At 46.4% G+C, this 13118-nt stretch overlaps 3 protein-coding genes across 3 annotated transcripts; 1 reads left to right on the top strand and 2 right to left on the bottom strand.

The window, feature by feature from the left end:
- Positions 1–2781: 2781 nt before the first annotated feature.
- KVR01_001592 (uncharacterized protein) lies at positions 2782–4952 on the top strand. The gene is made up of 2 exons (XM_044784250.1): positions 2782–3251; positions 3309–4952. The coding sequence occupies exons 1-2, from the start codon at positions 2846–2848 to the stop codon at positions 3995–3997; spliced, it is 1095 nt and encodes a 364-aa protein (XP_044649547.1). The 5' UTR covers positions 2782–2845; the 3' UTR covers positions 3998–4952.
- A 1065-nt stretch (positions 4953–6017) lies between these two features.
- On the bottom strand, positions 6018–6709 carry KVR01_001678 (uncharacterized protein; the record flags this gene model as incomplete). Its single annotated transcript, XM_044783332.1, has 2 exons — positions 6018–6142; positions 6214–6709. 2 exons carry the CDS (start codon positions 6707–6709, stop codon positions 6018–6020), a joined length of 621 nt encoding a protein of 206 aa, XP_044649633.1.
- Positions 6710–8486: 1777 nt separating this feature from the next.
- On the bottom strand, positions 8487–11700 carry KVR01_001496 (uncharacterized protein; the record flags this gene model as incomplete). Its single annotated transcript, XM_044788054.1, has 10 exons — positions 8487–8626; positions 8807–8876; positions 8962–9208; positions 9396–9881; positions 9935–10196; positions 10262–10438; positions 10546–10668; positions 10711–10837; positions 10978–11337; positions 11413–11700. 10 exons carry the CDS (start codon positions 11698–11700, stop codon positions 8487–8489), a joined length of 2280 nt encoding a protein of 759 aa, XP_044649451.1.
- Positions 11701–13118: the final 1418 nt, after the last annotated feature.

Raw genomic sequence — 13118 nt, 5'->3', positions numbered from 1 at the left:
AATTTAATATTAATAAAATAATAATAATATAATATAATTAAATAAAAAGTTAATTATAAAATATATTAAAATAATTTAAAAACTTTTATAAAAAAATTAAATTTATAAAAATAATTTTTAATATAATTATTAATATTTAATATAATTATAAATAAAAGTTTTAATTTCTATTAAATTTAATAATAATTATATAATATTATATTATTATTTATATTATAATAATTTTAATATAAACTATTTTATTATATAATATATACTCTCCTTACTTTTAATCTAATATTAAGATAGAACGCGGTTATAGAAGATAGTATATGAGTAGATGCTGGAATAGAATGAAGAAGGTCTACACTAGCAAACCCTTGGGAATGTGTGCCACCTGCTAGAGAAGGCGAGGAGAGCGACATGGCTACCACGATGGTATGACGCCTAATTAAAGTAGCAAGGAAGCACAGTACACGGCTTACGCAGAGATGGTACTCCGTAGAAGCTCACGCGCCAACGATGCATCTACGTTTGGCAAGTCCACTGCACCTTGCCAAAACATCGTGCAGGAAATGCCACAGTCTCTGAGCGTGGCAAATAATCCCATGGCTTCTTCAGGTGAACAGCAGGGCGTTCCAACCACCTGGGAACTTGGCATGGATGCGATGGATCCGGTCGGACTTGGTGGAATCTAGGTGGAATTCTTCGAGACGAATCCCACGATGGCGGGTGGCTGCAGCTGCTTGCAGACCTCAACCCTTTCTTTCACTGGTGGAGTATAATTTACTAAGGTAACATAAGATAATTAGAAAAACCGTTTCTCACGCCAGTCATCGAAACAATCTTCACAAAAATACGACTTGAGCGTGTCTCACGTTTGGTATTCATTCCTCTTTCCCTGCTTCTTTGTCCAGCTTGCAATTTTGCAGTTACCGTTCGCGGCCAGGGGGACCCGTATTTGGCCGAGTGAGGCAATCAGCTGCAACTCTTTGTTCAAACACACGGCTCTGGGGCCTAGAGTTCGAAGGTCTCGGGCAAATTTAAATGTCTTCAACAGGGCTTTCAGTCGTCGCTTTAACTTGCCAAGGCCATTTTGTCTGCGCACCAGCAGCCCCACAGTCGGCATCTTCATTTCACTCCACAGCACACCCAATACCTGTCATTCAATCAATCACGCAACTGTTAGTTGGGTCAATTACCAAGCACTCTACTACGAAGCTCGAAAACCAAACCAAGCCGGGCCATACCCATACCACTGCTCCCACACGTACTGCATCAGTGCGTGGTCACAATGTGTCTCCTGCTTTATTGCTACTTTCGTTGCATCCACTGCAACACATCACGATTGGAAGAAGACACCCTGCCTTGTACCAAAGGTCTTGCAACGAACCAGCCATGTCCTAACAAGAAGGTCATTGGGACCAGGGATTGGAGATGCTGCAAAATGTGCAGGTCTGGAAGTGGCCGGAATTGTTGGTGTAGGGTTCAGCCTGGGCTTCGAATACGTAAATGAGTCCAGGTCAAAAGGGATTTCAGATAAATGAGAAAAGTCTCGTTCAGTACCAACAAGTCTATGGTTGAGAGGCTTAAATTATTTAATTGTAAGGGTGACTTGACAAGTTTACACCCAAGGTTAGAAGCTGCGTCTAAATTGCAAGATAGGATCTCTACTTACATATCTTAATCTACTTAAAGTATTAATAATATTTATTTAAAATAAAGTTAGAGAGTTTAATAGAGTAAAGGTATTATATAATTTATTTATAAGTAACTTTATAACTTTTAATTAAATAACTTATATAAATATAAATATATATAGTTTTAGTTTTATTTTATATATATTTAAAAATATATATAATATTTTTAAATAATAATAAATAAGTATAAATATATATTAATAAATATTCTTTTAATATAAACTTAAAAACTTAGAATTATAATTTTATAATTATTTATTTATTTAATTATATTATATTATTATAACTTTATTTTATTTTTAATTTAATTTAATTTTTAAACTTATTTAATATTTTTAAATAAATAAAATTAAATTAAAACTTTCAAATTTAAATTTAATATTCTTTTAAATTTTAATTTACTTTAAATTAAGTTTATATTTTTAACTTTTTAAAAATATATTAATTATTTTAAATATTAATAACTTTTTTAAAATAAAAGTTTATTTTTATATAATTATAAATTTAATTTTTAATAATTATTTCTTATTATTTATTTATAATTATTAATTTATTATAGTTTATTATTTTTATAATAGTTTATATTTTATTAATAATAAGTTATTAAGTTATTAAATTATTAGTAGTAAAATAGTTTTAATTATATTCAACATTATAAGACTAGATCCGTATCATGCTCCTACTTGCTTGATGTGAGACTGGTCGGCTGGCGCAATGGTAGCGTGTATCACTCCTATTCTGGAAGCGATGATGAGGTTTTGGGTTCGAGTCCCAAGTCGATCGACTGGTTCCTTTTTGTCGTTTTGTTGGTTCAGATCGGAGATTCTTGCCGGCCATTCTTTTTTTCGTCGTCAATACGGGGACTCGGTCTCATCTTGTATTACTTTACATAGGGTGATTATCATGTGGGTCTGGCGAAACTTGGCAAGGTACGCGCGCTCATTGCATCTCGAGCTCGGTCGGCATACCACCCTGCCGCTTTAGCTCCTTAATAGAAGCTATTTGTTATAGGCTCGCGTCGGTGCTTACCATGGCTCCATCTTGTGGAACCTGTCCAGAATCCTTCGCTGCCCTGAATTTCTGTACTAGATAAAAGTTAGCGCGCTGTCACCCAGCTGTTCTCGTTGTGTCTTTCTCTGTCCAATCCTTTCAGCACCAATGACGCCATGACACCAAATGCATCAAGAACCAACCCAGTCCTCGTGACTGGCGGCAGTGGATTTGTCGCACTGGAGTTAATCTCACAGCTGCTTGCCCAGGGGTATGCCGTCCACGCCACCGTCCGAAGTTTAGGGAACGCCGCCAAGGTTTCTTGTCTGAAGGATTTAGAGACACACCATCCGGAGGGGAAGCTGCTTCTTTTTGAGGCTGACCTCTTGCAACCGGGCTCCTTCCACGCAGCCATGCGGGGTTGCGACACCGTGTTTCACGTTGCGTCGCCATTCAAAGTGCCCGAAAAGATCAAGGATGGCTATTCAGAGATGGTTCAACCAGCACTACAGGGGACTAGAAACGTCCTCAAGGCTGTGGAGGACACACTTAGCGTGCAGAGAGTGGTTTTCACGTCGACAAGTGGGTGTACTTTTGTCCCGCCGCTCAGAGCGGAACCATGGCTGACATATTCAACAGCGGGCGCAATAGCAGGCGACTACAAAGATGTTATTGATAAGATGCGTGTGATGAGCCATGACTACTTCAACGAGACTAGTACCGTCAAGCACAACCCATACCACTACTCCAAGGTCCTCGCGGAGAAAGAGGCCTGGAAGATCTTTGAAGAGCAACAGCAATCGGGGCAGAGTCGCTGGGACTTGGTGGTCATTTGTCCCGCTTTCGTCCTCGGCCCAACTCTTACGCCGTCATCGGAATCAGGTTCCCTCTTCCTCATGGACGAGCTGCTCTCAGGTTTGATGTTCTATGGCGTGCCGGATCTCTCGTTTCTTCCGGTAGATGTGCGGGACGTCGCCTCTGCGCATATACGGGCTGCCGAGCTCAAGGAGGCTTACGGCCGATATATCGTTGGCCCACCCAAGACGACAACATTCTTGGAAATCTCAAAGCATTTCAAGAAGCTTAGAAACGGTACACCGTGGGTACCCAATTTCCAGCTCCCAACAACTTTGGTCAGACTCGTCGGCCCATTGTTCGGTTTGTCACAAAAATGGATGTCCGGCAATCTTGGCGTCAAATTCGCCGTTGATAACACCAGAAGCATCAGCGAGCTGGGGCTCGATTACCGAAGTTTAGAGGAGACACTGAATGACCACTATCAATCCTGGGAGAAAAATAGGACGAAAGGCAAGGCGAAACTGAATTAGCGTGTTGAACTCCCCAGCAACCGTGGGCCTCCCTACGACGCCTTGGAGTCCTCAATTACCCACCAATGCCAATGGGAAATGTGTCGGCATTGTAAAATTGAAAATTAAATAGCCTGACAGGGCCATGCAGGCGGTCATAACACGAGGAGGGACGCTCAATTCAACATCTCTTGGTACCCGCTTTTCTCCCTGGCGTTCGGGAGCTCGACGTCTTCAGCCAGCCTCCAGGCCCAGGTATATCTGTCGTAAATGCCCCAGCCAGCGTCACTGCTTAAACCTCGTTTCCTCGAAGGATTACACGGTACTCCACGAGTGGCACTTTGATGCGCTTCAGCTTTCTTATGGGTTTACACCACGCCTTATTGCACTGCGTTCCAGCCCCCGCATCGGTCATCTCACTGCTGAGTACTTCTAAGAGAACGACAAGCTTGTACTGCCTCCGTCGAAATGAGTTGCTGGGGTTCCCAGTGCGGTCCCTAATGAGCTTATCAAGCTCGTCCTGGACCGACCAGTCAATCTTTCTCAGTCGAGTTTCGACATCTTTCTCATAACTCCTTGAACTAAAGAGTTTTGGCTTGTGCCGATCTCGAAGACAAGACACTACCTCGGCGAGCTCGTTCTGGCCAAATTGTGTTTTTTGCTCGAGGGAAATGACTCGACCTGGTATGGATGTATCCTTCTTCAGGAAACAACGAAAAATGCAGAACTTCTTAAGCTGTGAGCTGACGTGCGTCGTGGGCTGATGGTACGTCAGAGTCCAGGACTCAAATATAGTCTGTGTGGTAGCTGGAAGTTGTCTGATGATGTTGGGTTAGCGAGTGTGAAATGTTACCGAGAGGGATAGCCCGTAAAAATTTACATCTTGCGGTTCTGGCAAGATATGCTATAGCACTCACAGTGCTCAAGCATACCGCATTGAGCAGTTATAATTCCACTCGTCATTTGTCTTGTTTCATCATAGACTGATGTGACGCCGTCCTCGGTGATCGATACCGCAGATTTGTGGAGGAGGCTAGCGGTGCTGCTGTCATCGTGGAAGTAAACCATCGTGGTTGCAGTATGCAAGTAACTAGATGTATCTAAAGCAACCCAGCACTGATGAACAAGGTGCGTTACCAGCGTGTGCGGAACAGGAAAATCTACGCCAGAGCTTGCAAACTAGAAAGGAATACACCGGCGTGCTTCAACTCATTGGAAATGGGACTGAGCAGAAAAGAAATCTCTTCCGTGTCCTCTAAAGCTATTTTATCAACTGCGCCAGACGTTGGTTGCTATTTTCTGATGCCCAGAATAGCCAGGTTAGCGCGAACCATGAACACCGTCCCGTGTTAGCCGTAGTTGAAACGGGCCCCAGCCACCCCCAAAGGGAGCGGCGGCACAGCGTAGTGGTTGGCCGACACAGGCCACATTGCTCCGTTAACGAGCCAAAAATAAGCATCGGCCATTTCAAGACGGAGTCAGGCTTTTGGAGGAACAACAAGGCCCTGGATTCTGACCTGTAGACATCCCCGCGCCCAACCCAGGTCACGATCTGCGGCTCTCCCCTTGGCCCAAGTGTTTACCCGCCATGTTGGATTTCGGCGTGTTACAACCGTTTTGGGCTCCAGCTTTGAGCAGATCGAAATTATCTATTCCAAATTTGACTTGTGGGGAAACATGACGTTGGCATGCATTCCAAGGACCATCGCAGCTAGTCAGGCTTTTCTTCTTCATTCTTAAACCAACCCACCTGGGCAGTCAAACCAAGAGGAAATGTTTATTTAGCAGCAAAACCACAAGCTTATACTTGTGTAGTAGCACTTTCCCACAGGACAGCCTTCTTACTTGCTTACGGGCTCTGACCATAATAGTTGCGAAATAGGCCAACGTCGAACAAATGTCTAATGTGCATGCCAGATATTTATATCCTCTGAAAATGGTAGTGAACAAGAAGTGAACAATCGCGCTTTAACCCTCAGGGACATTATATCCGTGAGATCGACGCTATTGCAGCTTTGACTGGCTGAAATATGCTCCTTATTTAGTATGCCGCCTCGCCGATCATGTTCCCAGGCTCCTGATAACGAGCGACAACATAGAAGCCTCCAGCACCGTCAGACACAGCAGCAATGCCCACCTTGGAGGTATCCTTCCAGACCGCTTGGGCTGTTTCACGGGTATTGATTAGCGAGCTGTGTCTGCGTTGCTTGTCTAGGTTGATCTCAGATAGTGCTTACTGTAGTGACCAAAGTTCATGTAGTTGCTCGCTGTGATGACCTCTCCGTTGTATTGTGACTTCTCGCCAATCCACATGTTTGCGGCGTTAGTCATTGGGATATCATCGCCGCTGCCTCCCTGCCAGTACAGGTTTTCGCCCTGGTCCGAAACCTGAGAGTGCTCGAGCGTGCCTGTACTACCGTATTGAGAGGCCAGCGTCTCGCCATACTCCTGGGCGTTTGAAGCGAGGGTGTCATCCCACACGAGCGCTGCAGTGCCAACGTCGCTACGCGCCGAATTGTGTGCGTCAAGCGCCTTCTGGGCATCAGAAGACAGCGAGGAGTTGGAGGTAGAAGTCGACGGTGTCGCGGCGGCCGCGGCGGCGGAAGCAGGCGTTGATGGAGTTGCGGACGTGTATTGGCCCCAGGAGCCCCAGGAGCTCCAATCGAAAGGTGCACAGCTGGCGCTGGGCGCAAGCAGCGCGGCTGCGAGAACGGTCTGAATAGAGATCTGCATTGTGGTTTGTGGTTGTTGTCGGGTCACCAGGACTGATGGGTAAACGAGTGGATGGAGCCTGGCCGGAGGAGGCTTTTGAGGTGGGTTGGATGAAATGAGCATCTACTCATTGCTTTCCGAATGTCGAATATATATATATATATATATATATTGTAGAGCCGTAGGACAGCCTCGAGCTTTTGTGGGCCCCCCTTGAGCTACACACCCTTGGTTCCGGCCCCTGAATGCCGAGCCCTACGGGGACTGCGGGACACTCTAAAAGACCGGACGAACTGTATTTCAGAAACTTTTGGAGCTTATTAAACGCAATCAGGGAAATATTCCCGCGTTTCAAGAATATGAATCTCCTGAAGGCCAGTTACGTAAGAAGCCCCAGTAAACAGGGTCCTTTGTGGTCTAGACGCAGATCACATTTCAATCCGTCACACTTCCAGTTGTCACTCCCGTGATGGTAGGTGACAGCATCTGCATGCATAGTTGTCCAGTCATTAAGCCCGATGGAAACAATGCACTGACTCCATGATTTGCTTGTTCGCGGGGAAGGCCTCAGACTGCTGTTAGTTGAGGAAATATGGACGCGTCACCCCCGGTCCATTCGGAACAGTGTTGACAGGGTAGAAGGTTTGCTCAATCAAAGCTTCTCCTTTTTAATTGAGACCGGATATCCGCGCCCCTTTTTTCTGATACCGCTTACCTTCTACGCTCTCTAACCAACTCGATCAGACTATCTAAAAGTCTTTATAACTGTAAGGAAGAAGTCTTCGTTATTTTTAAGCAAAATGAAGACGGTAGTTTAATCCTATAGGCTTACATTGTGCCTACTGGCCCTACTTATACTATATACTACGCTCCAAGGCTTACTCCCTTTACCCTACCGGCATTTTTAGAGAAGAACTTATCTTTTAACGTATAGGCTACATGCTCGGTATTAAAGGGTGTGCGGCATCTGAAAATGGGTGTGTGAATATCTGGTCTCCTTTAATTTATTTTAGACCTTGGGACCCACCAGGATACGTTGACTTCACTGAGCAGTTCTACTACTTGCCAACCTTGCCGATGTGACTATGAGTTGACAATCACGATGTTTGGTATGATCTGAGCCAATACCGATGTTTCCCTTAGCATGATTTCTTAACATCCTCAGTACAATGTGTGAGGACAGATGAAGGGCACGAGCAGGAAGGGAATATCGAAGCGGTGAAACGCACTCGGACATGAGGCCTTTACTGTAGTCTTCAGATTATTGGGATTAGAAACGAAACCACTTAGATTGTATCTCAGCTCAGCGGTTAGTCGGACTTGGCCGGTCCAGAGTCCAAAGGGATTAGACATACTGAGTGAGACCAGGAGGTGGTTTCGTTTCTCATCCACATGCATACAAAACGTATGGGACGCCCTCATACAGTGGTAAACGCTCAAGACCAGCGTTTAAAAAATACAATTGTATAGGTATGGACGTGCATGTCCGCAGACGTCTACGGAATAGAAGGCAAACCAGAAAGAGAAAATACATTCTGGCTGAAGCCTTTGATCTTAGAAAACAAATAGTAGCGAGGACAGTCTGCAAACATCTGCGTAGGCAGATGGGTGGATGGAGGGCATTCACACACATCATGCGCAGTGCCTGATTCTGAAAGTTACCTAATCACCACCGTCCAGCTCCGGTTCCACCTGCTCAGGAACGCTGGATTCAAAAGCCTGCGTGGGCCCTTGAAGCTCTGGCGGCTAGCCAACATCTGTCTATGTAAACTTCCCGTATACGTCTGAAAACCTGTGGTCACACCCAGGTACCATTCGCACCGCCAAAGTACCCAATTGATGGCATTTGAAGCCACGGTGTGCCGAGACCATCCGCCGTATTCTGCCAGACAGTGTTGCCCCACCAGTCAGGAAATTGGAGGTTTGGTCCGTATGTTACTGAGGCACTGTTAGTCATCACATCCAAAGCCACATAAGTGAAAACACGTAAATGTGGAAAAATCAAGGCCAGGGGCCTTTTGTACGATCGCACATCGAATAGGGCATTTTTATCAACCACACCCAAACGCTTCAGTTCGAGGTACTAAGAAAGAGTCAGGGCTATCCGACACGACTCACTAGCGAAGAATATAACGATTCCCGAGATCGCGAGCCCTGTGTCTAACGCAGCGGCAAGAACATAATTGTACTACCGAAAATCATTTAGTCAGTTAAAGATGACCATAAAACGGGTGTTTTTTGTTCCGTTGTAAGGCTAGGTGAGCTTAACTTACTTTGGTCCACCAAGCCCTGAAGCGGGTAAACAGGATCTTGTTGAAGATAAGGTTCACAAGGTACCATGAGCTGAAATTCACCCCCGTTGCCGGTGGCACATTATATGTTCCTACAAAGATCAGCGGCCAATTGATCTTGCGGACAAACTCAGATTTCGTCTTCTTAAAAATGTAATATGTGATTGGGGGCAAAACGAGGCCAATCCAGAAGAAATGTAATAGACCACTATAAATTTTGCCGACAGAGCTTTTAAGAGTTAGTCATCAAATACCCATAGAAGTAAATAGCTTAATATGAATGTGGTGGTAAGTAGGCTATAGGATGGCTATAGCCTGTCATAAAATCTGAAGCCCGTGAAGTCTCTGTTATGTTTACCTGAAGCAGGGGTATGTTCATTTTCAAGGGGTAAAGATTGTGTTTAGAAGCTGCTTACTATAGGCGGCCTGGTCCGATGAGCCCCCAGATTATTGACGATGAGTAGACCGTAAGGCCGTTAGGGCAAGTAAAGCCGTTGGGCTGGTCTGAAGTGCAGATACCCTCGACATTTCCCAACATCCACAAGGTAACACCGACTTGGGTCAATGCACCCAGAATGGTGGCGATTCCCTGTGCAAAAAACAGTGTCCGCAGGGGGATTTTGAGGTAATGAGCAAGTTTCATGTCTGATGCGAAGTAAAGGCCCTGGCCGACAACGTCTGTGGAGAGTATCTTGAACAAGATGTTGGCTATCGGCTTTCCTTGGAACAGGTAGCCACCAATGAACTCTGACAAGACATTGACCTGATTGGCATCCACGTTTGTCACACCTTGGATCATTCCACATGGTATCATGTAGACCACTGGTATGACGAAGGCGAGAAAAATACCATAAACAGGAAGACCAGTATGGTAGACCTCGGTCATGGCAATAGACATAGCGCTGTACAACCATTAATGACGGGACCACAAAGTTTTGGAAGGTAACCAACTCACAGGACAATGACAATAATGGAAAGAAACCACCAGAATGGGACTCTCTTGTATGCCTTCATCATCCTTGAGTGAATATCAAGCTTTGTTGAACCCCGCAGGGCGTGTATGATCTCATCCCAGTGGAAGAAGTAAACGTGTGACAGGACCGACGTGATGGAAGCAAAAGACAGTCCGTACACAAAGGCAAATGTAGCTGGGAGATAAGGAGGTGAGTAGTCCCTGTACTTAGTCTCGTCGAAAAGTTGGCCAGTGATCACCTTCGCTGTTTATCATCAACGTTGAGAGTCAGTATTTCATATGGTATTCGGAGTGTATGAATGCACTCACAGGAGTCATATACCTGTCCGAAGCGATCGTAGACATCTGCGGTGCAGAAAGGCAGGTGCGCGGTGAACCACGTGTTTGTGTAGTAAAGCGCTGGGGTGATGATCCAAAAGAACAGGGCGAAGCCGAAGAAGACATTTGCTGCAGCCCAGTGGGGGCTCAGCAAAGGATTGGTGTTGTCTTTTGATGAAGTTAGTCCTGCCACGGATCCCAAAGTGCTGTATTCCAGATCATTCCAGCAGCACATGAAAGACGAGGATCCGTGAAAGCTGAAAAGTGATGCTTACAGGCGACCATGGACCAATCTAGTGTCAAAGGGAAGAGGCCCATTCCTGTGACCATTCCAAAGACCTGATTGACAACGACGTTTTTGGGGGCTGCCCAGCAGATAAAGGTAAAGTAAGAGAGACCTGTCCACATCAGGCCAGGAAGCCAATACCAAAGAAACGCACAGCCTCCTACGACTAGAAAGAACCGAATACGTGACATCTTCCAGCCGTCGGCTATTGCGTTGGCTCTCGAGTGCAGCGAGGTCAGTAAAGCCACGTTACTCAGCACACCCGGCCAGATCATGCTCGCCTATCCGCCGTTAGTCACACATCCTCAAGTGTTTCAAGCAGGCGAGTTCAGGCAACTCAGAACGGCATTTTGAATTTCATTGTTGTCTTTCTTGCTTTCATGTTTGGAATGGAGGCTACCTAGGTATTGAGTGGACTTACCGGCTCAACCAGCCACCTGGCACTCAATCCCGCAACGCCGTAGCCCAGCAGCTGACAGCACAGCACAACAAGTACACTGAAGCCAGTCTGCAATGAAAACCCGTATAGTTTAGCGGCCTGTATGATATTAGTGGCATCGGCTGATCCAAAGCCGAAAGACACATTGGACATGATAGTGACAAGGGCATGCTCCTTGATGTTGAAGTGTCTGTCCGGGTTCAAGCGACTAATAGGCAGCAGGCGGGCGAGGAAGACTCCCATTGGGTATGCAATCAATTCTGCGACCAGCGACACAATATGGACGCCTGGATAGCGCAGACCAAAGAACTGGTTGACGCCAGCGCCGAGGAAAACGAAGACCTACGGTTAGGTTAGTCATAATTTCGGCTCCGGCGAACGCTAATGACGATCTGACAACAGCCCAGAGATACTCACGATGCCGAGAAACCAAGCCCTCAATGTATTGACGGGCATTGAAGGGTCATCTGTCTCGGGGACGACAGCACGGACGGCTGGGAAGGGACTCGTATCAGCATCCCAGTCGCCTTCGACATCGTCCTCGCCGATGACCCGAGACAAGTCAACCTCAAGCTCGATGAGATGGCCATTGACGATATCTGACCCTAAGCCATCATGGGGGCTTTGGTTTCCCTTCCCGGATACGGTCTTGACCACTGGCGGAAGCGGCTTTTCGCCCTCGCTGCCGGCCTTCTTGGGATCCATAGGTGTAGTAGTATTGTTGGGAGCACCCGACCGCCAAGTTGTCAGTAGGCGATGGCGCAGCTTGGCGTGGGGAAATGGTACCTAGGAAAGACGGGTGGGAGGAAAAGAACGTCTCACCACGTCGTGCAATATTTATCAGCACTACTACTACCTTGAGATCTGCATTGCTCGTCCACTTGTCGGACCAGCAGTCTAGCCACAAAGATATCCCCCCAAGTCATTCTTAGGTACCTTCTTCATGTGCCGACTACACATTGGCCACTGCGTCAGCTTCAATGCATCCACCACGAACGTGCCCTTCGGGATCCGGCCGTTTCGGCACAGGGGTCACTATCAAGCTTCCACATCCAGTAGGGAAATCTGCCGGATCCACAGATCCTTCCCCTTCAGAGCCAATGGAAGCGGGCCTTTTTATCATGAGCCGACTGCACCTATCGACACGTCCCAATTTTATCATTGCGTGGTGGGCATGCTGGACGATTGCACTAGAACATGACGGAAAATTCACTCTCGCGGCAAGGCGCCCACAATGTCAGCTTTCTCTGCGGGTCTGTCTTGGCCAAAAGCTTGTATAGGTTGATAAAGCTTGTTGGCCAATCCTTGTCGTCCCCCTCCTCCTCATGCTCAGCTGTCACGCAGCCCGACCCCGTCGCTCAATCGCGGAGATGCTACCGGTTGATTTGGCCCTGAGGACCTCTCGTTTCCTCAATTGAAGTGCTCTCCCCAGACTGCCCGACGGCAATCCTGGACCCGGCGATATGAGAAGGCTTTGACCCGCCCCGGGGCTTTTTGACCATTCCTCACAATCTCTTGCTCTACCCAGCTATCTGGTTTCGCTTTTATTCCGCATACGTCCGAGGACAGACATGGCGCCTTTATACGATAGTAAACGCTCAAGACCCTGCGCTTTAAAAGCATACGGTGTCAATACATGGTTCAAAATACGATATGCTACCCAGCTATAGGTCCGAAGCACAAAAGTCTGCTCCAAGGACAGTCTGGGCCAGGCCATATATGCAGGTGTCTCCGTGCCCCTCTGAAAGCACTGATTGGTCATTCAGCGCTTGCTTCACTTCTAGTCCTATGTATATTATGTATGTGTTGCGATGATAATTTGCCCCGGCCGAGAACCCCATTCCCGCCTTCTTTATCGCCTCATCAAATAATTTTGTGCGTAATCGGCGGTGTACGACATGCCCAGGGCAGGGAACAAATGGGCTTGATGACTTTGTTAACGGAAGCCACGTTGTTGCTGAGCGTTCAGGCAAAATCGGTGATCGCAAAACAGTGTGATTGTCTTTCCATTCAAGGGCTGGGTGATGTGCGACTTCCAAATTCCAATCTTCAAAGAATCTGCCCAATTCAAAACCAGAGCAACCTTTGGCAGCCTCACTGACTTTAGGCGCCTGACTGCCCAG

This window comes from Diaporthe batatas (genome assembly GCF_019321695.1).
Source record: "Diaporthe batatas strain CRI 302-4 chromosome Unknown Contig00002, whole genome shotgun sequence".
NCBI classification, from domain to species: domain Eukaryota; kingdom Fungi; phylum Ascomycota; class Sordariomycetes; order Diaporthales; family Diaporthaceae; genus Diaporthe; species Diaporthe batatas.
The sequence above is the reverse complement of the archived record's forward strand: the minus strand, read 5'-3'. Positions and strand labels throughout refer to the sequence as shown.

Bases quoted from the DNA above. Each gene is read 5' to 3' on its own strand.
- KVR01_001592 (XM_044784250.1), top strand. From the start codon at position 2,846: ATGACACCAAATGCATCAAGAACCAACCCAGTCCTCGTGACTGGCGGC. The intron at 3,252-3,308 runs GTGGGTGTACTT...CATATTCAACAG, and splicing joins AGTGGTTTTCACGTCGACAA to CGGGCGCAATAGCAGGCGAC.